This window comes from Juglans regia, chromosome 4 (genome assembly GCF_001411555.2).
Source record: "Juglans regia cultivar Chandler chromosome 4, Walnut 2.0, whole genome shotgun sequence".
In the NCBI taxonomy this organism is placed as follows: Eukaryota; Viridiplantae; Streptophyta; class Magnoliopsida; order Fagales; family Juglandaceae; genus Juglans; species Juglans regia.
In genome coordinates, this window is record NC_049904.1 from 16,309,418 (window position 1) to 16,337,190 (window position 27,773).

The window sequence follows — 27,773 nt, forward strand, 5'->3', positions numbered from 1 at the left end:
TCTCTGCAAGAAGAGGAAGGCCAGGTTGTAAGATGCTTTGCCAATGCCAACGGTACAGTGGGCTTAACGTTCAAGTTTCTAACGGTCACAAAGGACAAAACGTTCATTTTGTAATCCTCTCCACGTGGACTGTCTGTCATAATTAAAGGGCAAATTCTGCGGTCTAGATTGAAGAGAATGATGAGGTTCAACTGAAAGTAATCCGATCGACTGGCTACCATTCAAACCAACGCATTGGCCATGGGGATAAGAATTGAGATCATATCTCCGGATGTTTTAATAGAATTTTCAAATAAATCTAAATATTCTAAAAAATTGTGACCAATCAACTTAATCCATCCAGATTTTTGCTCTTTTTTTTATATAGAAATCATTTCATCTCATCATTACAACTTTTTTAAATTATTACATACAATATTATAAATAATTTAACATTTTTAAATATCAAAATAATAATAATATTAAAAATAATATTATAATAATATTTTATTCAATTTTTAACTAAAATTATCTCATCTTAGCGAGCCATTGCCAAATCTAAAATTTGGCTAGAATCTTAATTTTTGGCTATAATATCAATTTTTGACTATGTGAGTCCACATTAGACTAGTCATTATAAAGTTAAAATAATAATATAATATTATATATATATATATTTTTGCAAATATAATTTATATATTTTTTAAATCTTCATGCTTTGTAGAAATAATGTGTTTACTCTATCAATCAGTAGAAATAATATGCATATCATGCATGTTTTACCATTCAAAGAGAGAGGGAAATGATTAAATAATTAAATATTGATTTCCATTGTGAATAGTAGTTAGCCATATTTGAAGAGAACTTAATATTTACTATTCATCAAGTCTTAAGCTTCGGACTATTGGCTAGTCCAATATGAAGGCTTTTTCTCACATCTAGTTAAAGTTTAGACTTACATTAACATTTGAGTAGTCCATTACCAATGCTCTTACTATCTAAACAAGACTTAAACTTGTTGAAAAATGTGACCATTGTCTGAGAGTGTGGTGTCTTCTATACATGATGATGGGCTTAACACTTCTGATCTACAAGTGTGGATTCTTCTTGCTTCTCAGTTTGAAATCCCTCAAGTCAGATGGTTTTACTTTATAGCCCTTCTATCCGGCTGCCTATGCTGCATACTATTGCTGTTTTATTTTTTATTTTTTATTTTTATTAAATTAATTAAATTCTTTTACTTATCATCCGTACATCACATGTATGTTAAACAAGTTCCCTAGCTACCTGTTTTCTACACCTTAATCTAAACAGCAGGTCATGGTAGGTAGCTACGATCGACCACCTAATTTCTTTCCTCAAAACACCCTATTTCCCAATCTCAGATTTGTGGCAAGGAAGTCAACAAGCTTCGGAATGTTTCCATAGGATTGATTTTTTTTTTCCTTTTTTTTTTTTTTTTATATAATTTTTATTTTTAAATTGAGCGAGTATTCTAAAAAAAATATTCAAACAAAGAACAATACGGTGAATATCTCATAATATCTATAAATAATAGTAAAATTATTTTTAAATAGTAATGAAATAATTTGAGTTAAAATATTTTATTAGGCTTTGAAAAAAAAGAGAAAAAAAAGTTGAATAAACACGTTATAAAGTTAAAAAATTGTTTAAATATAATTTTTATTTTAAAATTTAAAAAAGTTGTATTGTTTTTGCCTTTTTATATTTTATTTAGAAGTTTGGAAAAATTATATTAAGATTCATGTTTGAATAATAATTAGGTAATGATTAGATAAAAAATCTGAAAATTTGAAATTCTTAAATATTTTGTATTTAAATAATATTTAGAAAAAAAAATCTAAAAATTCGTTTTTTACACAAACAAGACCTTAGTCTTTTTATGATTTGAAGCTCAATCTATGAGTGCCAGTTTCTTTTTCCTTCCATTAGAACCAGAAAGAATTTTTGGCTCCAAGCTTGAGATCTTGGGCTCTCTTTGTTTTAATCAGTTTCATCTCAGCTTGATTCTGATCAAGTCTTCAACTAACCTTAAAAAGGGAGCAAGTACTCAATCTATCGTTGAGCGAGCTCTTCTATTCATCATTTTTATATCATATTTGATTTTTTATTTATTTGATTTATATATTTTATTTTTGTTAAACTAAATAAATTTTTTTTATTTATCATCTATACACTATATATTTGATAAGAAAAAAAATAAAAATAAAAATATATATGATATATGATATGTTAGAATGCACAGCGAAAAAGTACTTCAAACTCAGCTTATAGAATTGCTCTACAAGTTTTTCCAGATTGATAAATTCCAAGCGTTTCCTCTTAGTGGCGAAAGTGTACTACGTAGTATAAAACTAGAGTAATACTTAATAAATCCACAGTCTAAGTATTTTATCAAGAGAGAACAAAAAGAGAAAGAGCCTTTTTCGTATTTTAGATGGTGCCAAAAACACAATTGAGGAGGACTATACATAGTCTTCCTATGCACGACTGGCCTTAAAGGCCAGCCTTCAGTTCTGATGAAACGTTACAGCCATGCGTTACAAGCAGACGTTGGAGGGGGTCAGCCCCACTTGGGCGCCCCTCCATCTAACATGATATAAGAATGAGAAGTATAATTTTTTTTACTGGGCAGTTTTCTGAGGATCCTGTCGGTGCCAGGTGCGAGTACACCAAGCAAGTACATTGCCTATTGCGACATTAACAAGTTAACTAAGGGCTCGTTTGTTTTTAGAGATGAGATGAGATTAAAGTTAAAAAGTTGAATAAAGTATTGTTAGAATATATTTTTTAATATTATTTTTATTTTAGGATTTGAAAAAATTAAATTGTTTATTTTATTTTATATTAAAAGTTGAGAAAGTTATAATGATTAGATGAGATAAGATAAAATATTTTGTGAAAACAAACGAGTCCTAAGCAATAATAATACTTTGGGTTTTGAATTGTTGACCATGTTAAGGCCGAACATCTTTTACTTTGAAGTGGTCTTGATAAACTTTGTTGATTTTGGAATCCTACTTTCACTGCGCCAACCCATCCTATGTGTTATTTAAAAAGATGCATTGATTTGAGGTGGTCTTGGCCTGAGATGAGAAGATTGCAGAAACTGTTGAAAAAATATCCATAATAAAAGACATGTAAACGTTTTCTAAATCAGAGAATAAGAATAAATTAGTATTGAGTCACGGTGTGATCGACACATTTTTTTATAGTAGATTAGGCTTCGTTTGGTTCCTCAAATACTCTCAACTCATCATTACAACATTTTCAAATCCGATACAAAATATAATAAACAATTCAATTTTTTCAAATCTCAAAATAATAATAGTATTAAAAAATAATATTCTAACAATATTTTATCATCTCAACTCAACTCAACTCAACTCACTTCAACATCCAAACACAACCTATGTCTCCTCTATATCTTAACATGCACTAAGTTTCTTAATAATCTATTCACAAAATACAATAATATTGGTTCCGTTAATCTTTTTTTCGGTGCACACAAAAGAAAATTCTCAAACTCGATAAAAAATAGTCAAATCTCAAATAAAGAAATATACAAAATGAGAAGAAAGTGTTTTTTTAATTTTTTAGATAATTTGGAGTGAGTAAATTTATGGGTGAGATGAGTTGAGATGAGTTAATATAAAAGTTAAAAGTTAAATAAAATATTATTATAATATTATTTTTTAATATTATTATTATTTTATGATTTAAATTATTTATTATATTTTATATAAAAAATTAAAAAAATTAAAAAAATTAAATTAAATGAGTTGAGACAACTTTCGTATCCAAACCTGACAAGAGATGATAATTGACAATTGTGTTGGTTCTAGTTTGGGTCTCCAGTCACAACTCTCCGCGGGTCCAAATCCTTTTCTCGCCGTTTTATTTTTCTCTTTTCACATAAAAAAAAAATATATATATATATATTATATGCTATACTTTTATTACGATTAGATACTACTATATTAATGTAATATTGCGTATAGAAAAATACTATTCATAATTCTTATATCACATATTATATATAATTTTTTAATTTTAATTTTTTTTTCTCTTATTAAATATGTGATGTATGAATAATGAGTAGAAATACTTAATTAGTTTATAAAGAATAAAACTAAATTTAAAAAAAATAAAAAAATAAAAAAAATATAGTGTGGTGTATATAGATAATGATTAACGAATCTCATTGTACATAACGCTCATATCAACCTTTTTTTTTTTTTTTTAACGAAAAAGAAAAATGCTATATATTACAATCTCGAGTGTCAGCTGGACAATTGCCACTTTTTTTTATTTTTATTTTTTCAAATTTTGATTTTAATTGTTTTAAATTCTTAAGGTTTAATTTAGGCCTAGTTTAAATAGTGAATTGAGATGAAATGAGTTGAGATAATTTATAAATAGTAATGAAATATTTGACTTGGGATGAGTTGAGTTAGAAATTGTTTAAATTGAAATGTTTTAGAGCATGTTCAAAATTGAGTTTGAAAACTTAAAAAATGCTTTTAACTATTTAAAAACTCTTTTAAAGAAAAAAAAAATGATATGTTTAGTAAATTTATAAAAAATGTTTTAACCACCTAAAAAAACTGAAAGTCTACTTTTTTAAAAAACATCAAATTGAAGTTTTTATAGAAAAGCCCAGACAGATAACTATATATTTAAAAAAAAATTAATGTAACTAATTTTAAAAGTGCTTTAGATACATGTTTATCAAATAATAAACAACTTTTGAAGTATAAAACTTATTATCTAAGTTATAAGCTATAAGTCCTAAAGTTATAAGTTATATTTCTCACCACAATCTCAAATATGCATTTAAACTTTAATGAAATTTTGGGAAAAGAGAGAAAAAGTTAAATAACAATATTATAAAGTAAAAATATTGTTAGAATATAATTTTTTAATCTAATTTTTATTTTAGAATTTGAAAAAGTTAAATTCTTTTTTATGTTTTGTTTGAAAGTTTAGAAAAGTTGTAATAATTAAGTAATTATTAAATAAAAAAATTAAATATTTAAAATTAAAAAATATTTGTATTCGTAATATTTAGATATTGAGATGAGATGAGATAGAAGTATCTTTCCATCTAAACCAAGCTAGTGTGGACGTGTCTTTTATTATTAGAGAAATGATATTTACAGTAGTGAGTGTGCAAGCGCCGTGCTGTTACTTTGAAAAAAGTGAATAAATATGAGACCTACATGAAAAGAAATTAATTTTTTATGAATGAATCTCACTCTTTTTCAAAGCGACTGCATAGCGTTTACGTATTTTATGACTGTACATAGCATTACTCTATTAATCGAAAATTGATGTATCATCTATTTATTGGACGGTGTAAGATAGGGATTTACACAACGTCATGATTGAGGCTAAATTCACACATCAATCCCTAAATTTTGTTATTTGAAAAACAAGACTTATCTAATGCGCGCTTGACGAACAACACAATAACAATACGATGTTAAAAGAGTGGGATGTGAGTGTATCATATGCGCGCATTGCAACTTGGGATAGTATGGCTTGAGTTAGTAACTTTAAAGAAATGATATTTGTAGTTATAGAATGTGTAAGTTCTGTATACTTCTTTTAAGAAAAATGAGTAAATATGGATCTTATATAAAAAAAATTAATTTTTTAATTTTGGACCTCACTCATTTTTAAAAAGAGTGCACGATACTTGCACAATCCATAATTATATCTAACATTACTTGTAACTTTACTCTTCTTATACAACAATGCTTGGTGTTAGATTCATAAGACATTAGAAAAATTCTCTAGCCGATCGAGAGCCACTCACCTATTCATAGAATTAGGATTTTGTTTCAATCGGTATAAACATTATTTTAAATGGATAGGAAAAAAACTAAAATTATCTAATACTATTTTTATTTTTTTTATAAAATTTCTTATTGGAATAAAAATTATTATAATTTTCTTCGAGTTTTCATGCTCTAATATCGACTAACTGATTGTTGTTTGAACATCTTTATTAATGTATACAAGAAATATATTTTACTTTTATAGCGACAAAGAGTTCAATTTAGTGCAAGCAAAGTGCTCGGGCCCTAGCGAGCGAGGAAAAGTGCTCAGCCCACAGAGGGGAGAGCAAAAGTGCTTGGTATCCCTAGGGCAGAGCAAAGTGCTTAGTACCCCTTGTAACACCCTACCAAATCATGCCAAGAGACTATAAAAATCATGGAGTCTTGACCATGTTAATGGATTTAGTATACGAGGCACGTAGAGCCATAAGATGAGTTAAGTAACGTTAATCATCTTTTAGTTAAAGAATTCTTAAAAAGCATTTTTTAATCTCTAGGAAAAGGTCAAGAAATAACTCACTACCTTGGTGGGCTTAAGGATAAAACCCATAACATTATGAGGCCCTTAGCTGAAAGGGAAGTAGGCCCAAATATGAATGGGCCAATGCCCAACATGAAGCCGAAAGACTAGGCCCAACCAAATGGACTAAGGCCCAATTTAAAAAGCCCTATCCAAAGCCAGACTAGCCCAAACTACCAAACTTGGGCCAAAAGAAAGAAAGTCATCCTAGGGGCACATTTAAAAAATATTTGAAAATAAAAAAACTAAAAAAATGGGTACAATTATACTAGGGGCATATTTGGAATGCACATATGGAAGTAATCCCACCATTGTCCATTTATATTAGAGCTTGAGCTATTGTGTGAGGGACATGATCTTTGATGCGTTGCATTTTGGGTGGTGGCATTTGTTAATGCACACCTCTTCTTGCATCATTCTTTCGCATTTAATATGTTCCCTTCTTTAGGGACCTCTCTTGTTTTCCTTGCCCCTATGTATCAGTTGCCTCTCTCTTGCTTTTCTTGCATTGCGCTTGCATGGGTTTAGCTTGTTTGGGCTCACGACGTTGGTAGGCCTATCACTACTCACAACAAGTACCAACATTAACACACAAATCTAAAAGGAAGAGTCATGCCAATACTACCCATTGCAAGAGACTTGACTCATCTTCTTTCCCTTTAGAGAGAGAGAGAGACTCTTCCTCTCTTACATTGTCCAACGGTGGATGTTAATTTGCCACCATCGACCCACAACCACCATACAAGTGCCTCACTACCAGAACCAACATCCGCCAATCCCCGGCCTGAACTTCCAATAAGCCTTGTTTGTTTTCACCAATTTGCGAGACTCATGAGTCGATATCCATGCTAGCACTCTGACTCCCTTCGTCCATTATCTGATGAGTATATCTCACCCTTAAGAAAAATGGGACTAATCTTCTATTTTGCCAGGTGCATATGGACATTTGATACTCCCCCTATCCTATAGAGCATATAACTTGATCAATAATTCACCTGAAACTAATTAATGACTAAACTACTACTACACCAATTGCCACAACACAATACATGAATACTTGCTATTCTCACCCTTCCAATTGTGGTAGTAGGACACTACACAAGCTAAAATTGCTTTTCATGCAATGATTTTGTTGTTACCACCAATCAAGGTGTGGCTCTTCTTATAGAATTTGAGCTTAAAGACTATTCGATCAAGAAAAATTATATTCTCAAACCGGTGTGTATAGCACACCTAGTAAAGTGCCTACGTACATTGCATAATTTGACTTTGGATATAAATTTTAAAATTTGAGTCTTACAAATCAAATATTACTATTTTTTTTTTTAAGAAATACTCTTCATTAATTAAAAACCTCAAATGAGGGAGAGAATACAAGGAGGACAATTTTCCATATCAATAATGTCCTCATAAACTTCTAGAGCATTTTTAGCAAGTAAATCAGCAGCTACATTAACTCCTCTTCTAATGTGAGTTGCTTCCCAAAACTCTAGCTATGAAAGAACATGTTTTGTGTCCCAAATAATAGCTTCAAGTTGTGGTTAGAATCAACATAATGATCAATGTTTCTAATAACTATTAAAGCATCTCCTTCAAGAATAATCTTTCTGATTCCAATCTCCAAAACAAATTTAACTACTTGAAGAGCCAGCCCCATAGGACTCAGCCAAATGAGGATCTTGAACAAAATTTTTCTGCATCCTTTTTGTAGCAATAACCTACCCTTCATTCTCTTACTAGTATCCCAATGCCCACCTTGCCAGTAGTCCTGCTAATAGTTGTATCCCAGTTCACTTTGTAAACCCCAACAGGAGGAAGTTCCCATCTAGTAATGTTGGCATTCAAACTTGCCTCATCCCTGCTCTCCGACTTACTAGCAGCTTGAAATTCGAGGGTTGCCTATTTTTGCTTGAACCATAACTTCTGTTGGATGAGTAAAAGATCATTTGAAGAGAAATGTATTCCTTCTTTGTCATATCTTCTTAGCTGTTGTGACAATCTTCTCCATTAGCTCTTGGTTGAACAATTCAAAAATAGTGGCAAGCAACTCCAAAAATTTGACAACAGAAAATCCACACTTCTGAAGCTTTTATGCACACATGCACCACACATCCTTTGCAGCAAAGCATTCCCATATTGCATGAATACCTGTCTCCTCTTCTTGTCGACAAATAGGACATAAGGTGATTCAACAACCCTCCTCTTGAACAAATTTAGGTTTGTTGGCAGAGAATCCATTTATGCTCTCCATATGAAAACCTTAGTTGCATTAGGAATATTTAGCTTCCAAATTAGATACCAGACTTGCTTATCAGAGTTAGAGTTTGAACCTTGCCCTTTCTATCTTTCTATCAATTCCTTCTGTAAATAGTAAGCACTTTTAACTATAAAAAGGCCATTCATACTGCATCTCCACACTAACTTGTCTGGACAATTGGAAATACTTACATGCATTTGTTGAATCAATTCCATTTCCCTACTTGAAAAACAATTTTTGATCAATGTAACATTCCAACATTTTGTGTCCAAGTCAATAAGAGCTACTACCTTTGCATTAGGGTCCAACACAGCAAGCATACTTTGGATTTTGAAAGAAGATGGTTGGGGAATCCAACAATCCTTCCAAATTCTCACTTGTTCAACATTACCAATCCTCCGTAGAGATTCCTCTTCCACCAGATTCTTTGCTGCAAACAAACTCCTCCAAATAAATGATCGGTTAGCACCCAATTTAGCTTCAAGAAATGAGGCTGTAGGGAAATATTTTAGTTTGAAAACTCTACTAGCTAAAGCCGCTGGGTTTTGCATAATCCTCCATTCTTGTTTTGCAAGTAGTGCCAAGTTGAAGCTCTCCAGATCCCTAAAACCCAATTCTCCTACTAATTTGGCCTTCCCCCACTTGATTCCAAGAACCTAATGAATCTTCCTTTCATTTTGCTGTTGTCTCCACCAAAATTGCCTCATCACTTGGTTAATTTTATTTAGAAGGGATCTAGAGAGTTTAAACACACCCATGCAATAAGGGGGAAAGGCTTGGATCACTGCCTTTTAAAAGAATCTCCTTACAAGCTTTGGACATAAGCTTAGTTTTCCAGTTACTGACCCTACTCCTTACTCTATCTAGTATACTAGTGAAAGCTTGATAACGAGATCTGCCAATGAGAGTAGGTGGCCCCAAATATTTTTCATAGGAAGATGAGGATCTTTCCCCCAACAATACTCAAAATGATCCCCCTAATTTCTCTGGTTGTGTTTCTGCTAAAGTGAATAGAGGTCTTGTTCTTATTAAATCTTTGGCCCGAAACTTTTTCATAACAATCCAGAAATCCTATCATACTGCTCCATTCCAAAGGATTAGCTCTGCAAAATAATAAGATATCATCTACAAAGAACAAGTGATAATGAAAATTTACCCTCGAATAATTGATATTCCTGTGATAGCTTTGGACACCTCAACATGGTTGAGTAGGGCACTCAATGCCTCAGAACATAAGACAAAAATGTAGGGTGACAATTGATCACCCTACCTTAACCCTCTAGAAGCTTTGAAGTGAGCCTGATAAGAACCATTGAGCATAATTGAATAAGAAACCGAGTTTAAACATCTCATGATTAGGCCAATCCATTTTTGGTTGAACCCCAATTTAGTCATAACAGTTTGAAGAACCTCTCATTGCATCCTGTCATAAGTCTTGCTCATGTCTAGTCTCAATGCCATGTAACCTGTCTTACCCTTCAGCCTTGAATTCATTAAATACATGGCTTCATAAGCCACCATAACATTGTCAAGAATCAACCTTCTTGGGATAAAGGCACTTTGAGTAGGAGATATGATTTCAAGCATAATATTCTTCAATTGATTTGCCAAAACCTTAGATATGATCTTGTAAATCACATTACAAAGAAAGATTGGCCTATAGATTTGCTTAGGGTTCTTCTTCTTTGGAATTAACACAATATAAGTATCATTAATGAAACTCAAATCTCCACCTTCATTGTTAAGAGATTCAAGAACAGCACTACAAACATCCTGGCCAACAATATGCCAATGTACCTGATAAAAGCTAGTAGTGAACCCATCTAGTCCAGAGGAGCTCATAGGATTCATCTGAAAAACAACATCCTTAATGTCTTCTGCCACAAACTCTTTGGTTAATCTTCTATTCATTTCTCCTGTAACTTTAGAAATTAGTGAGTTAAGACATTCAGTTATACTAGTAGGATTTGAGGAAGAAAAAAGATATTGATAGATCTTTTGAAATAACCCTGAGATCTCTGTAGCAAAAGTGACCAAAGATCCATCCTCCCTTTCAATCTTGCTAATTTTATTGGTTTTTCTTCTATGGTTTGAACACATATGGAAATACTTAGTGTTTATGTCACCCTCTTGCAACCATCTCTGATTGGCTCTCTGCTTCCATCTTATATTCTCTTCTTCCAACAAACAGTCAACTTCCTTCTGTGTTTTTTTTAATGGCAGCTACATGCTCACACTTACTGATCTCTTGCATCTTTGAAACCTCCTTTAGTTTATCAAGCATTAATCCCTTGCTCTTACTTGAATACCTCTTATTCCATTGAATGAGAGACTTCTTACAAATTTGCAGGCCATTGGAGATAGACAACAACCTACTGTAGTTATGCCTTTTTTTTTTTTTTAATCCAACTATCTTCAATAATTTTATCACAATCTTCCCTTTTATCCCAACATATTTGAAAAATCTACTACTTTGAACATTGCAATTCTGATTCTAGTTCATTTTCACTAAAATGAGAGAATGCTCTAAGGTCTGTGTAGGCAAGGTAATAATACAAGAAGTCTCATACATTAGAAACAATTTTAGATTGGCAAAGGCTCTAACCAATCTTTCCTTAGTGAACAAATTATCTTCTTGATTGTTACTCCAAGTGTGTTTGTTACCTTGAAAACCAAGGTCACTAAGCCCACATCCATAAACTGCTTCTCGAAACCTCTCAATCTGATGGTAAGGTCTAATTGTAGCGCCCTCTTTTTCATTCTGATGGAGAATCTCATTAAAGTCACCAACACAGAGCCAAGTCTTATCATCTTTTGGCTTTAATTCATTTAGGAGACTCCAACTCTCCTCCCTTTGACCAGTATAAGGAATTCCATAGAAGCCTATTATCAATACTTGCCTGTCATCTTCATCACAAGTTAGAATCATTGAAATATGATGCCTAGAGTATGAGGCCAGACTCATATTACAAGAACTATGCTAGAAAAAAGCTAATCCACCACTGAGACCCCTATTATCCACTGTGAAACTACAATCAAAACCCAATTTTTTCCTTACTAACTCCTCTTTATCTCGTTTGCATTTTGTTCCCATAAAAAAAAAAAAAAATCTAGGCACTTAGTTTTCACCTAAAGGTGAAGTTCTTGAATTGTCCGAAGGTTCCCAAACCCTCGGCAGTTCCAACCCTAGTTTAAGTCTTTTAACCATAGGACAGATTAGATTAGAGCTCATATGTTGAACCCCTCGTTTCCTCCCCTCCTTACAAGCATGTGTGTTAGTAGAATTAGAAACGACTACTTCCTTAACTCCTCTTTCGAGAAGATTTCTTTTGGGGACCAACATTACTATTATTAGAAATTTCCACGTTGGAATACCTTCTTCATCTCAGGACAACTTATCATTTGATGTTCCTTAGATTTAGCAGTCGAGACCACCCAATCAGCTTTGGTTCCTACATTCTCCTCCTTTTCAAAATTATTCAGAATATAAATAGTTTTCATATTCTCATTAATAAAACTTTGTCTATCTATACCCGTGATTTTAGCAAATTCATGAAGAGAATTAAGGAAAGAGGAGTCCTTGACACTATCACTCTTTTGAAATTTAGAAATTCCATCATTTACTGCCATAAAATAAGAGGAATTAGTGGTTGAATTACCAGGATTATCTTTTGAAATATCCTCAGTCTATGCCACAAAATCCTCCCTTTGATTTCCTTCCCCTTCCTTAGTTGCACTATTGTCATCACCGTCGGAGTTTGGTGGCTGCCGATGAACTAAAACTCTTCCTCCCCCGTACTTTCTTGCTCCAAAGAGAGAGGAGTTCATGGGCTATGCTCGAAGCGATGGTCCATATTGCAGAGTGGAGGCATCCACTTCTTTTGGATCAACTTTAAGAAAAGGACACTCCCTACCCTTGTGTTTCACCACTCTACATTGAAATAATGTGGATGATGTGCTCTACATATCGACTTGAGAATAGAATAACTCTTAAATCAAACATTTTTGGCCCACTTTCCTTTTCTTTGTAGCATGATGTAAACTGACATAGAGAAATTTTTTATAACGACCTCTAGCTAGTACTCTTTTTTTGTATCATATGCTATTAATTAACAAGGATAATGCTATGCACATTTTATGCGCATATTGTTATATACTAACATGACAATACCACATTTTCATTGCCACATTGTACATTAAGACTTTTGAATTTTGAGTTTCACAGCCAATATTTCACATCGATTTGGCCACACATCTCCCTCATAGGTCTCAACTTAGATCCATTTTAAATTTCAAGCTTTGAGCTTCTAATCGCTGATACCGTTGGTAGGGTTTCGATTCAAGGTTTAATATAATGTTAATGTTCTTTCCACACGACTTTGCCATAAATTATGGTTTTCGCTCACACATACGACATATTCTTGATGGCGGCCGGTTTAAAAAATATATATGGTGTTTTGATATGGTAAAGAAGAGTCGATGCAGCATAATAGAGATATCATAGATCATGGAGATGGAGATGCAAGTTGCTTAACATTGTATAGAAATTAAAAGTGGAAGGCACAAATACGAATTGTAGCAACTGTAGCCAAATAACAATTGAGTAGCACTTGTATTATTTCTTTTTAAAAACAATTATATTCTCAAGTTGGTGTGTAGAGCATACTTAATAAAATGCTTACATACATAATTTAATTTACAAGATAAATTTTAGAATTTGAATTTTACAATTTAAGTCTTACCATTTAAGTGATAATGGTGGCTGTTGTGATATATTTTTTTAGGAAATATTGGTTGTTACATTTTAGGGCAAAGAAATGAGGGACAATGGATCGAAATGAAACATTTATCTCTAAATTAAGAGAAATATTTTAGCCACAGAAGAATTATACAAAAGTAATCTCATAAATTGATGTGGTTTGATATGCGTCAGACTATAAAATTATTTTTCTATAATATCTTTATGTGTAGAGCACTCTTCTTTGCTAAAATCTTTGAGTTAAAAAAAAAGAGTAATGTTACATGCAATCGTGGAGTCTACAAGCGTCATACAGTCGCTTTGAAAAAGAAGTGATCTGGTCCATTATTACAAAATTAATTTTTTTTTCATGTGAATCTCATATATATATATATATATTTTAAATGATTACACGACGTTTACCCATTCACGACTGCAACTATTATTTCTCTAAGAAAAAAAAATAATGAAAAGTTTTGACAACAAAGTATGGCGTGGCAATGATGATGGAGTATTGCCACGTCAGTAAGTATGTCATAATATTAGCTTAAAACGTGGGCAATAAATATGAATATATAAAGGAAAATGATTTACCTACGACACATTGTACAACAATGTGTTAAATAAGTGGTATATTTGTAAAATCATCTTATAAAAATAAGGTGATTTTACAAATATACCCCTTATTTAACACATTGTTGTACAATGTGTTGTATAAAATGTTGTAGATGTATCATTACTCATATATAAATAGGTAAATAAAGAGTTAAAAAAAAAAAAAAAAGTGGTGCATGGTTGTATTAATGAGCAAAGGCATCAATCATCCCGCGTCATTGGTCAAGCAGGCGGTGAGGTGTATCGTGGCCAGTCTTCTTGCACTCTTTCACACAAAGATAACATCGTGCGGTTTGGACCACTTGCCTTTGCTGAAAGAAGAATTCAATTTCATGAAGACGAGCCACTTGTTTTTCAATTTCAAATTAAAGGGATCGGAATGGCCTAGATGTGTATGGATGGTACACACATATATATATAATTGAATATTACAGAAAACAATAGTTTTTATCAAGAGAATTGCATTAATTCTTCACAAAATCAGACATATGTGCGAACTACCCAGAAGCAGAGAATCTTTGATTTAATTGAATTTAAGTGAACTCCATTCTCCATATAAAAAATCCACAACATACCATAAATTTACATAAAACTAAAAAAAAAATAATAATAATAATTATATATATATGTATCTCATTCAGCTTAATTCAACTCAGCTCAGCTCGGATTTAGACATTCATATATCATTAATTCATCACGAGCGGCAGAGTATACATAGTAACACAACTAAACTCTTCTTAATAATAATAAAATATATCAGATAGACACGTGAAATAGATTCTACAGTATTTACTGTTGTCTGTATAAATTTTTCAAACAACATTAGATAAATACTGTAAGACCTATCTACGTCTCTCTAATTGTTTAATAATCAAATCAACCTTAGCAACTTGAGTTAATCCACCCTTTTTTCTATGATATTTTTAAATGATGATCAGCCAAACTAGCTAGCTAGCAAGAAGATTGGGTCGAGAGAGTGGTGGCAGAAGATGTTCTTGGGGAAGGAGCTGATGCCTGCTTCAACACCACTGTTGGCAAAATGCTGGTTTTTCTCCTCTCTTGTTCTTTGATTACCTCTCCAGCAAACATTTCTAGTTTCTCTAGATTTGTGCTCTCAACCATCCTCCTCCCATGAAACAGAACAGACTCCACATTCTTCTGGACCAACATATTTTCCGTCAGGGCCATCAAATCCATGCTCTTGTAATTAGCAGGAGGAGGACCATTTGCCTGTAACGTTAAATCAAGCACTTCCCTATTAAATTTGTATGCATACATGCCAGGATATAAATTTCATTTTGTCTGGTAGTGTGGCACTTGATCAAGGAATGTTTCTGTTACCTGAATGCGCACATAATTACTTGTCCGCCATTGACCGAACGCCATTGAAACAGCTTGATCAACCTATATATATTCCAAAATAAGAGCAAGAAACATACAATGATTAGCCAACCCAATTCGAAGAAATTAGAACCAAATATGCTAAAAAGTTAGACAAAAGACAATGTGCTGGTGCTTTAGATAGATTAAACCCATGATATTCAAGATTCCCTTGCCGACAAAGTTGTTTAAAACGTACTTTAAAAAAAATAAAAAATAAGTCAAGAATTATAAAAGTAAATTGTTGGTTGGAGCTTTGATCATGGCTACCCTAACTACCCTGCAATGGTATATAGTTTTAATTTTTTATTTCTTTTTTCACTCCTGCTATATTAATATATATTATAGTATGAAATCCGTACCAAGTCGGAAGCTCCTTCTCCGGCTATCCTAAAGATTCCGGTAGGCGAAGAAGTGATATTTCCGATGCCAGATTCGGACTGCGCGTTTCCCAGCGACACAACGAGCAGATCCTCCACTCCATTACAGAGCGGAAACTCCAGCTTGTTGTGCAGCACGTGCGTAATTGCGGCGGCCGTCGGATTGTTCATGGCGATTTCGCCGTTCACGGCATTGATCCTTGTCCTCCGGTCCACCGAGGCTATCTCGACGGGACGTGCCGTCAATGTAGCGGCGCAGACGTCCTTTATCTTGAAGTCGTAGCCGTCCATTTCCAAGGCGTCCGCGCGGGAAAACAGAAACGGCGCGTTTGTGGAGAAGTCGTAGCAGGGTATCAGGATGGACTTCAGCGTGTCCTTGAGAGTGGACTCCCCGAATGTTTTACGGAAGAGCCTCTCCGCCTTATCCGACCTGATAATCCGCTGGAGAACCCCCGACGGAGATGACCGGAAGATCTTGCGGTGGTTGTTGACAAGGAACTTCAGCGCCTGGTCGGCGGTGAACATTGGGGCGCCGCCTCTGCCACGAGTGAAAAGTAGTGAAGCTAGGATGCCGCCGGCGCCGGAGCCGGCCACGACGTCAAAGAAGTCAGAAATGCGGGCATCTGGGTTGCCGGATTTGCGGCGAAGGAAGTCCTCTAGACGGGAGAGGGTGGCAGCGGCCAATATACCGTCAGTGGAGCCTCGGCCGTCGATGGATAGGATTCTGACTTTGGCGCCGGGATTGTGCTTGCATGATGAAATCAAGTCTCGGCGGCCGGAATGACAGGAGAGCTTGGAAGTGGGATTGGGAAGGGGAAGGTCGTTCTCGTAGCCGAAGAGGAATTTGTTCTCGAGAACGGAGAAGATCTCGTAGGTGAGTTTGTCGAGGTCGATGTCGTGCATGGGGGAAGCAGACATTACTGCCGCCATTTGTTTTGAATTTAGTGAGAAAGAAGGAAAGATAAAAGAAAAAGAAAGGAAGACAGAGTGGGAACTGTGGGATATAGAACGAGGAGAATGGGAAAGGAGAGGACTGTATTTTATAGGTGTGTGAGTGGCCGCAGGCTTTGTACTTTGTACGTGCGGGTTATTAGTTTACTGTATTAAGACCCCACTCCCCCGGTCTCGACTCTTCCAATATTTTATATATATTTTTCTTGGATAATATATTAATACTATATTTAGTCCAGTTTGTATACTAAAGATGAGATAATATAAAATAATTTTAAATAAAAATTAAATAAAATATTTTTAATATTATTATTATGTTGAGATTTAAAAAAATTAAATTATTTATTATATTTTATGTAAAAATTTTAAAAAATTGTCATAATAAAATGATATAAGATGAGATGAGATGAAATCGTTTCTGTATTTAAACATAATCTTAATTTAATTTTTTTTTATTCTAATAGTAATGATTTGAGTCATGCAATTATAAAGATCTCATGAAAGTAAATCTATAATTAATATGATTTCATATGATACATTATTAATTTTTATAATAAAAATAAATTTTACAATCGAACATATAATATTAAATCACATCGATTTATAAACTTACTTTTATAAAATATATTTATAACATAAATTCTTCTATTAATTACTTAAAAGGAAGGATGTGTTACGTTGCCAAGTGCAACGAAGGCTCGCAATATTTCAGATAAAAAAGAATATTTCTTTTTGCAATGCTACTAGTTATCCTAATTAGTCCTATCAGCCGAAGTTACACATGATGATTATTACATTTCAAATGCCTTATTCTATAAACCACTTAAATGACACACATGAAATCTATCAACGTCACCAATTATATATGATTGGGATGATATTATAAAGAATTACGATGAAAAAGAATGTTAATTTTTTTTTGTTTCCTTTCATGTTTTTCGACTCTTCAATTCTTATATAATGGGATCGACTCACATAAGTTCCTTTATGGATAATGATACACATAAAATTCGTACAAATATTTCACAATTTATTTTAAAATCAATCAATGTTATTAATTGTGCAACTTCATTAAATATATTTCCAATTTTTGTAAAATAGTCATAAAATATTTATAAGTTTATGATGATCTATTAGGTCTCGTTTGTTTTCGCAGATGATCAGATGAGTTGAAATAAAATATTGTTAGAATATATTTTTTAATATTATTTTTGTTCTGAGATTTGAAAAAATTAAATTATTTATTTTATTTTGTGTAAAAATTTAAAAAAGTTGTAATGATTAGATGAGATAAAATGAAAAATTTTATAAAAGTGAACGAGGCCTGTCTTGGAGTAATAATGGAGACACAATTCTCTATTAGATTGATGTTATTTTTGTATGTTAATAATTAATACTCTTTGATCAGCTCTTTTTATCAAATTAATATCATCAATTTAGAACAGAATTATAAAATAGTTGTAAGAAAGAATTCATGTGTTGGGACAATCTTCTTTCATTTGGATAGAGTAGTAAAGTGGTGCAAACACTAAGATATTTGGTTATTTGTTGTTAATTGATTGTATCATAAGCCATTGAAAGTTAATGGAAGACTAACATATAAAATTGACATCATGATCAGCTATTATATATAAAGTAACGAGCATAAATTTTTGGAAAAATGAAGGTTAAAAAGAAAAAGTAAACGCATTAATAAAATAAAGATAGATTGGAGAAATAATATTTAAATAGGAAATTATTAAAAAAAAAGTTACTACATAATAATAATGCGTTTCAATAAAAGCAAAAAATAACTTAGTATCCAGAGAATTTGTTGTGAGTGCATTCTACCAAAAAAAAAAAAAAACCTTATATTTATGATGAATTATTTACGGTGAGAATGATTATTTGTGATGAAAATATACTCATTTTAATAAGAAATAATTATTTTTATAAGGAACAGCTGGCTACAAATAAATAATTTTTTTATACCTACGTGCTCTAATCAGTGACCAATTTAAACTCATGACATCAAGTTGAATTAAAATTTTTTTAGGGATGTTAATAAAATAATAATTATAAAAATAATAGTTCCCTAATGTTATTATTTTAACAATTTTCTTTTTTTTTTTTTTTTAAAAAAAACTTGACTTAAATTTCTTTTTCCTCAAATTTCTGAGGCCCTCGCTGTCACTGTGTTTGAACCAAATATTATAATTAAAATCATGTCTTATAAAAGAAATGGATAAATCTTATTAATTTAATTTTTTTTTTTAATTTTTGATGAAGACAGATTGCGTGATGTAATCCTATACATCGAGCATTTTAATTTATGAAATACTTTTGTTTCAAGCAATCTAAAAGTCAAAAAAATCTTCCACAATCAAGGGGGTAGCCATGGATACTTATTGGGGAGGTTGTTGTTGGGGGCTTTTTGGAGTACATCATCATTAGATAAAGCTTTTTACCATTTTCCATATAATTTTTTTTTTTTTTTGTTGCTCTTCTGACTTTTGATGGGGCTTGAGCCTCCTCTCACACCCAATTTCTAATTTGAAAACGTTTGAATGTTTGGAAAACTTTAATTTTTAATTTGAGTGTTAAATGTTTTTAGTTCTTAATTTTTTAATATATATTTTTGTTTTAAAAGTTGAAAAAGTTATACTGATTTTTATATTTTATTTTAAAGTTTATAAAATTATAACGATCAAGTAATAATTGCATGAAAAAATTAAAAAGTGTTTTATGATATTCGGAAAGAAAATTATGATTTTTTTTTTTTAAATTTCTTATCTCATCTTATTATAAAGTGATTTCTGACTAGTTTTGATTATATGATTAACAATATAAGACGGAAGGATGAGTATAGGAGTATTTATTTCTCTTGGAGTAAGATACATCCTTTCTTTGTTGGAAATCGAAACACACAAGCTTCATCATATGGTAATTTGATATGCATTATTACTCTTTATCTTTAATTTTATCATGCTCAGTTACACTTGTTGAGATAGAATGTTTTAAGTGATTTCATAGGTTAGCCAATTAAATAAAAACTTACTAAAATATATTATATCAAATGACAAAATTCATAATAAAGAATAGTATGTATCTCAATTGATTATATCAGAGACACCTCGAAATTGGTTAGGGAAGAAAAGGTAATTCTTTTGTCTTAGTCCGTACTCTAAATGAGTCGCACATATATACACCATAGTATATGTTTCTTGTTATTAAGATTGTTGGGTTGTATAAGGAGCCTGGTTTGTGAGCAGAAAAGCGTAGATAGAAAGTTCACTTGACCTAGCACTCAAGCGAAACTCAACCCGTGAATTCGCTCGAGATACGTTTGACAGTGGGCTCGCGCGAATATCAGAGATTGTTCACTTAAGGTTCGTGTTACGTTAGCTTGAGTGAAGCACTAACTCTAGTGTTCGTTCGAGCGAACAATCCAATTTTTTTGTTTAGGGTTTCTAGTGCCATTTTCACTATATAGATATATGTGTGTGTGTGTGTAATGTTTGTTCTTTTGTGACGAGGTTAAGCAAATCAGAGTGAACAAAAGAGGCAAACGTTGTTGACATGTGTGTGTGTGTCGTGTGATTGTTGCTTTTACTTGTTTGTTATTGTTGGTTTAACAACAAAGGCCAACCGCAAGGACCGAGGATTTGGTGACATTTCTAATTGGTTAACGTGGCTTTCTAATAAGTTTTATAATAGTTGACATGTTAACTTGTATATATAAGGAGTTGGTTTAGATCGATTGATATCCTCACCATCACCATAGAAGAAGAATTATTAAATAGAGGACTATAGAAATGCACTCAACCTCAAAAGAGATGATTTGATTGGGTATCGAGGACCAAGAGTCAAAGAATTTAAGCCAAAATACCAAATAAAAATAGATCGATTTTCTTTTTCATTGCCTCGTTGAGTATGATTGTCAGATAATTGGGAGTCATGGTTTTTAAGATATTTTGTTATGTGTATTTCTTATTTTCAAGATATGTTTCCCCTTCCTTCCTTCCCTCATTCAATGTTGAATATTGCGATATAACTATATATACACCATACGTACATTAATCAATGTAACTTGTCTTATTAGAAGCTATAGGAATATTGGAAAATACCTATTAATTCTTGATAATAATCATGTTTTTTTTTTGTAGTAAAACCCCAATTAGCTAAATCGAATTGGCCTTACCTCAATAAGGTTGACAATCTCATTGTATTGATCGTGAGCTCATTTAAGGTAGATTTGAACTTCTGTTGGAATTTGTTGGGATCGAGAGGTGTAGCAAATTTCCACTTGATTAATTTAGATACAAATTTAGAATGCAAAAGCACTTTAAAAAAAAAAATAGAAAATAATCATAAAAAAATAGGTTTTTTTTTTTTTTTTTAATAATTTCACCTTTTTTGAAAAGGCTTGCACGGATTACGGAACTTGCATGTCAGGGTATAAAAACAAAAATAGGTGAACCGGTAAACTGGATTCGACCGGACGGAATCGGTGAGTTTGGTCCGATATCGAGTTTAGTTTAGTTCAGTATCGATTTTATTTTTTTTAAAACTAATTAAAATCGATCTAATTTTGATTTTTCTTTTTCTAAAATCGGATCGGACCGAACCAAATCGGACATGTTCATATATATATATATATTATAAGTTTTTATATTGTATATAATTTTTATGCATAATATATAATTATAGATAAAATAGTTTTGTATTATATGATAAATTATTAATTGAGATAATATTAAATTTTAAAACTTATATTACTATAATCTATTGTATTAATAATTATATTAATACTATATAGTGTGTGTTAATAGTTATGCTAATGCTATATCACTATATATTATAATATACTATAATATATTACTATATTATATATTATAATATATCACTATAATTTATAATACAATTATAATATATATTACAATATAGTACAATATATTATCACTATAGTACAATATATTATCACTATAGTATTATATATTATAATATACTATTATATATATATATATTATACAATATATAATATAATATATTAAAATCGAAAAACAGAACTGAACCGGACAAAAAGTGCCGGTTTAGGAGATAACCGATGTTGAATCGGTTCTTAAAAATGCAAAACCAGTACATATCGATTCGGTCTCAAATTTTATCCAAAACAGGACCAAACCGGACCCGTTATGCCCTACTTGCATGCCTAAATTTGCAAAAATCATTATTCTTCCCTATATCACTCATCTACATCATTTTTATAAATTCTGAGCAGATAGACACAAATTCAACACTTGCATTAAGCTTTGTACTCATCATTACCACACACCACATGTTATATTTATTTTCTTTTTTTATAACTTTTTTTGGTTTTATTCTCCTAAACTAATTAATTTATTCTATTCATCATCTATACATTATATATTTGTTATGAGAAAAAAATAAAAAAATAAATTACAAATTTTAAAAATATCGGGTACTAGGGTTGAGAATGCTAAAAATCCAAGTAACCATTTTCAAATTGGCTAAATCTCAGATACTAAATTTGCAATTAACTCAAATTTTTAGTAACTAAAACAATAGAATTTATAGACTTTTTGACCTATCGGGGTACTTCATAAGAAAAAAAAAAAAAAAAAATAAATAAATAAATAAACCAAAGATGTACTGAATTTTGGGGTCCAAATTCTTTTCAAGAGATTTGTGAACAGCTGTAACATCAGATGGACAGCTGATAGGTCAGAATTGGCTATAAATTCAATTGTGTACTAAAATTTTTTAGTTGAAGAAGATGCTGTCGTGACGAAAGTTGCGAAACGTTTTGTAGTGTGAGCTTTGCTACACAATCTCCACCACACTCCACACTCCACACTTTTTTAAATTTTTTAAATTTTTAATATTTTTTTTAAATTATTTTTTGAGTTTATTCTTTTTAAATTATTTTAAATGTTTTATTCATTATTCATATAATAAATATTTAATAAAAGAAAAAAATAATAAAAATTAAAAATAATGTGGAGTGTGGAGGTTGTGTGAATAGTAGGAGGTTGAGTAGATTTTTTGTTGTAGTGTACTTTATCGAGATGGCTCGTCTTCAAAACAAAATTCTGTTAAAAAACAGACAAATACCAAATCTATCCACCCGGAGTCCCAAAGTTTTAAGTATCGTTTTCATTAAGGTATTGGAACGATATTTTGATATAAAAAACCTTTCGAGTATCATTTTGAAATAATTTATATATAATAAATTAATTATATATGTATAATTTATATTTTAAAATAATATTAATACAAGTCTTAAAAAATTAAAATACATATTTATAAAAGTCAATAATACTTCTAAATTCTCAATCCAACTATTTAAAAAAATAATCATTCATATTCATCACGAAAATGAGAGTAAGATTTGATTTTCAGTTCTCGAAAAAAGAAGATTAAAATAAGTTAGGAAGATAGTCTTTATATATGAGAATTAGAGTGAAAATTACGAAAAAGTCAAAATTTTTATATTAATTAAAAAATTTCACTAATTTCGACTGATATACCGAAACTGGCCGTTACACCAAAAATTGGCCAGTATTGATTGAAATGCACTGGTACGATCGGAATTTGATCCGTTATGAAATACATATATTTTTTGTACTGATCATTACTCAGCATGGTAAATACCAACTGTACCGGTCAATACGGCACGATATTTAAAACTCTCACTCGGACCCACCCAATACCGAATACTCTGCTGCTGCTCATGTAGAACTTGACTAGTGAACGTGGTTTGGCATATCTTATTTTTGAAGAAAATTTTTTACTCATTTTTATATCATACACAAGTTTTTAATTTTTAATTTTTTTTAATTTTTCATTCTTAATAAGTATGTAATGTAGAGATGATGAGTAAAAAAAATCAATTAATTTAACATGAATAAAAAAAATAGTATAAACGGGACTGAAGTTTAAGCTATACAGTATATATATGCAACTCCCTCCATGTCGTCTAGGTCATTCTTATCCGATTCTCAACGTGTAAAATTCTTCTATAGTAATTACTCCCTCCAATTATTTTTCTAGAAGAAAAAAAGATGGAAGATAAGGTTAACCCATCAATGCTGTGCGCATAGCAGGTGATCGACCTGAGGGAGAAAATCTCAGTAGGGCCTGAGAAAGATCATGAGGTGGGTTGGGGGTAATTTTGGAAACTCATTTTTTTTTGTCGACGGGCTTTTTATGTAGGGTTGGACGGACATATTTATTAAGAGTAATGTTACTATGCCGTTTATATGTGTACATTTTGCGTGTCATTTAATGTAAATTATATATTTTTTTAATTTTTAATTTTAAATATTTTTTAAATATATATAAAAATTTAAATAAAATAAAAAAATAAAAAATATTAATAATTATTTGCTTAATTATTAAAAAAATTAAATTCATGAACGATTAAAATTCATTTATTAATATCAAATATCTTGATGAATTGCGTTCATTAATTGATGTCTCTTTATTGACAGTACAACTAAATATGAGCAATAAATGAGCATATCTCTTCGAATTTTCGTACAATTTTAAACTAACAATAATTAAGTAGAGGTAGTAAGGCTGTCTGTCAAATACAGTTGTCCCTTGGGGCCTCCACCCGTACCAGATGAAATGTACCTTACTACTTGCTTAGCTGTGACTTATGAAGCCATGCAAATGCAATGCAGCACCTTCCCTTTATGCACAATGAATCCGGAAATTTCTAACTGTATCAGCAAATTAAAATGATTTAATTTTAGTGAGAGAGATGTGCAATACCGTCTGATTATGATTTTTTTAGTAATCTTTTATGAGCTTTTTATAAAAAAAAATGCTTTAATTATTAGAGATTTCATAAAAATAAATTTATAAATTAACGTGATTTCACCTGATATGTTATATTGTAAAATTATATTTATTATAAAATATATCTAACGTATCTTTTAAAATTATATCAGTTTGTAAATTTTCTTTTATAAAATACTTACGTGACTCTAGCACTTTCCAATAAATAAACTTGTGTGCTCTTTTAACAAGTACATGCATTTCGCGCTAATTTGTGAGCTTTTTATAAATGCTCTGTTTTAGCTTATCCTACGCTCTTTATCAATTGATAAATGTTTTAATTATAAAACGATTTTATAAAAATAAATTTACGATATAATATGATTTGATGTAGTATGTCAGATTATAAAATTATTTTTATTATAAATAGATTTAATATATAATACGAAATTATGTCAAATTTTTAGTGTTTTTTAGTTGTAACCCTTTTATTTACTTATTTTTATTCATTTAAAACTATGTTTGTTTGGTTGAGATCCATCAAAAACCAATTATTGACCACTTATTAATTTTTCAACTTCTAATAAAAAAAATTAAACATATTTTATATATTTAAATATATATATCAATTTATTTATATTTAAACACATATCGATAAAATTTATAAAATATTATTATTTATAAATCAGTTCAAATCATCTAAAATTATTTCAATATTTCAACTCAATTCAATTATTTAAGAAAATTTCGTCCTCAACCTTTAATATAATAATAATAATAATAATAATAATTGTGGGGGATGAAGAAGAGCATTCCATCCCGCAAAGCGCAAACAAACGCACGAACGCGCACACATTCTGAGATTCGTCACGGTTTCCTCGAGCAATATAGCAGGCTTCACCGACGCTCAAATGCATGCATGCCCCAAATCCCAACAAAACGGAAAATAAACGTAATTAAAATCTCTAGCCGAAAAGAAGATATACCGAATCAGAGGAAGATACTTTTGTCCACAGCAACAAGATGTAAGTACGTAGGGACACCGCCATAGTCAGCGGTGGGTAGGACTTAGGAGGAACGTAGCATACAATTTCGCACCAGACCAATATCAATTCTCTCATTATAATAACCAACACATTCTCACCACGCATTCTTGTCGGAACACCATCTATTTGCTTTCTTAATTTAAATTAATAATTAATTTTTTTACTAAAATTATGTCATTTTTAAGAGATTTTTTAAAATTATTTTTATTAAAAAATAAATTTAATATATTATATTAATCTATATCAGTTTATGAATTTATTTTTTACAAATTTTTTTTTGTGATTATAACACTTCTCTTTCAACTATATCTCGAGATCGAATTAAACAGTCTTAAAATTCATACAGATAACAATAAAAATATTACATATAGAGTTTGCTTAAAAGACTTAAATAGAATAATTTTTTTCCCATTTTGTTCACGTATATATGCTTTTTCAAACCGACAATTTAAAGGGATTTATGTGATTAATTAAACCTTTAATGATTTGTTTGTCCATTGACAACTTTAATCATTAGGCGGTTTTGTTAAACATAGTTTGGTGAAAAATTGGTCACCTTAGTGTTGAATTTTAGTATAATGGAAATGGGTTTAATAATTTGATGATAGTTTCGCTTGTCTGATGGTGTGGCAGTGTGGATAGAAAGGAATCATCATCTTGGTGCTATGCTATAATATATGTTTTTATATGATGGAATGGACATTAATATTATATATATGTATATAATATAATATTTGATGCATGTTTATAGGGTCGGAAGCTGGACAGCGACGAACTACTTAAAAAGCTTATTTTCATAGCTAATAAACAAATTTAAGGAGCAACGTACACGTGTGAGAGAGGGACAAAGAAGCGAAATAAAGCCCGAATGGATGAATGTACGGACGGCCATTTCTTGGAAGGCACCACCCCGACGGTAGTCTGCCATATTTGTCGTTGTCAGCCGACAATATATATTTTCTAATTAGAAGTGTTCACTGAATATACAGAAGAGGAGGAGAGGAAACTGGAGAGAACGGCGGAGGGAGACAGAAAAGAGAGGAGAGAGCGGAGAGAGGAGAGAGGATTTTAGATAGATTTTTGAATGAGTTCAGCTCATTTCAATTGGGTTTTATTTTAGACCTATTTTAGCTAACATCTAAACACATAATTTTTAAATCACTCAACTAAAAATTTCTGTATACGTGAAATTTATAATTTTTTTCAACTGAATACCTCTTTATACATGAGATCCATAATATTATTCAACTTTTCATAAATATATATAAACTCATTTTAATATCCAAATATATCTAAACTTATTTTAGGTGAGCCCCATAAAATTTACTCCAACATCTCAACTTTTAAGGTTTTGTTTTCCTTTATATAGTACTCAACTAACGTTCAAAATAATGTCGTTTGGGAAAATTGTAGATGGACAGGGCCTAATGACGTCGTTTTATTTTATATAGTATCCAAAATGATGTCATTTTATTAATGAAAATGTCTTTTTTAATATATATATATATATATATATATATATATAACTGAAGATGGTTAAGCCCCGATCCTGTCCTTGCCTATGTGTCTTGGTGGGGTAGGGACGGGGCCTTGACATCTGCTAGGCGGGGGCGCTCAACCACCCAAGCGGGGTGTGGCCGGTGGGACACAGGGGGACGAGTGGTGGGGCTTTGCTGCTCACTCCTAAAGTATATAAAGATTAGGAAACCTAGTTTTAGGTTGCGTTTGGTTGCAAGACTCTGCTGAGCTCAGTCTAATTTTAAGTCGAGTCTAACATCCAAACACTCAACTCTCAAATTACTAAACTCATCTCTACTCAAAACCTCCTTACACGTGAAATTCACAACCTTTTTCAAATTCTCATAAAAAGTACTAAATTTATCTTAATAACCAAACACACTTTAAACTCAGTTTAGATGGCCCTACATAACTCCCTTCACTACTAAATTTACTACTATTCATAAAAAACTGAGATCAGCTCAATATCCAAACACAACCTTATTCTTCAACTAACATTACTCTCTCTCACACACACAAAAGTATAGATCTACAACCGTAGTCTTGGGTCTCTTCGTTTGTGGATCTCTTTGAGATGAAGAAATCCATGACCAAGGCCATGGGTTTGTTGAGGTGAAGAGACCCACAACCATGGCCGTGGGTGGGTCGATGAGTGGATGCATGAGCAGGTCGTTTAGAGGAACATATTGAGGAGCAAATTTAGGAGTGGGGTTTTTGGTTCAATTCATTCGGTTTGAGGA

At 31.4% G+C, this 27,773-nt stretch overlaps 1 protein-coding gene across 1 annotated transcript; it reads right to left on the minus strand.

Moving 5' to 3' along the window:
• Positions 1 to 14,609: 14,609 nt before the first annotated feature.
• LOC109004742 (patatin-like protein 6) lies at positions 14,610 to 16,737 on the minus strand. The gene is made up of 3 exons (XM_018983398.2): positions 15,716 to 16,737; positions 15,315 to 15,377; positions 14,610 to 15,203 (listed from the first exon to the last, which is right to left on the minus strand). The coding sequence occupies exons 1-3, from the start codon at positions 16,661 to 16,663 to the stop codon at positions 14,925 to 14,927; spliced, it is 1,290 nt and encodes a 429-aa protein (XP_018838943.1). The 5' UTR covers positions 16,664 to 16,737; the 3' UTR covers positions 14,610 to 14,924.
• Positions 16,738 to 27,773: the final 11,036 nt, after the last annotated feature.

Coding starts and splice junctions, on each gene's coding strand:
- LOC109004742 (XM_018983398.2), bottom strand. CDS start 16,663: ATGGCGGCAGTAATGTCTGCTTCCCCCATGCACGACATCGACCTCGAC. Junction 15,378..15,715: donor GAGAAGGAGCTTCCGACTTG/GTACGGATTTCA, acceptor GAATATATATAG/GTTGATCAAGCTGTTTCAAT. Junction 15,204..15,314: donor GTAATTATGTGCGCATTCAG/GTAACAGAAACA, acceptor TTAACGTTACAG/GCAAATGGTCCTCCTCCTGC.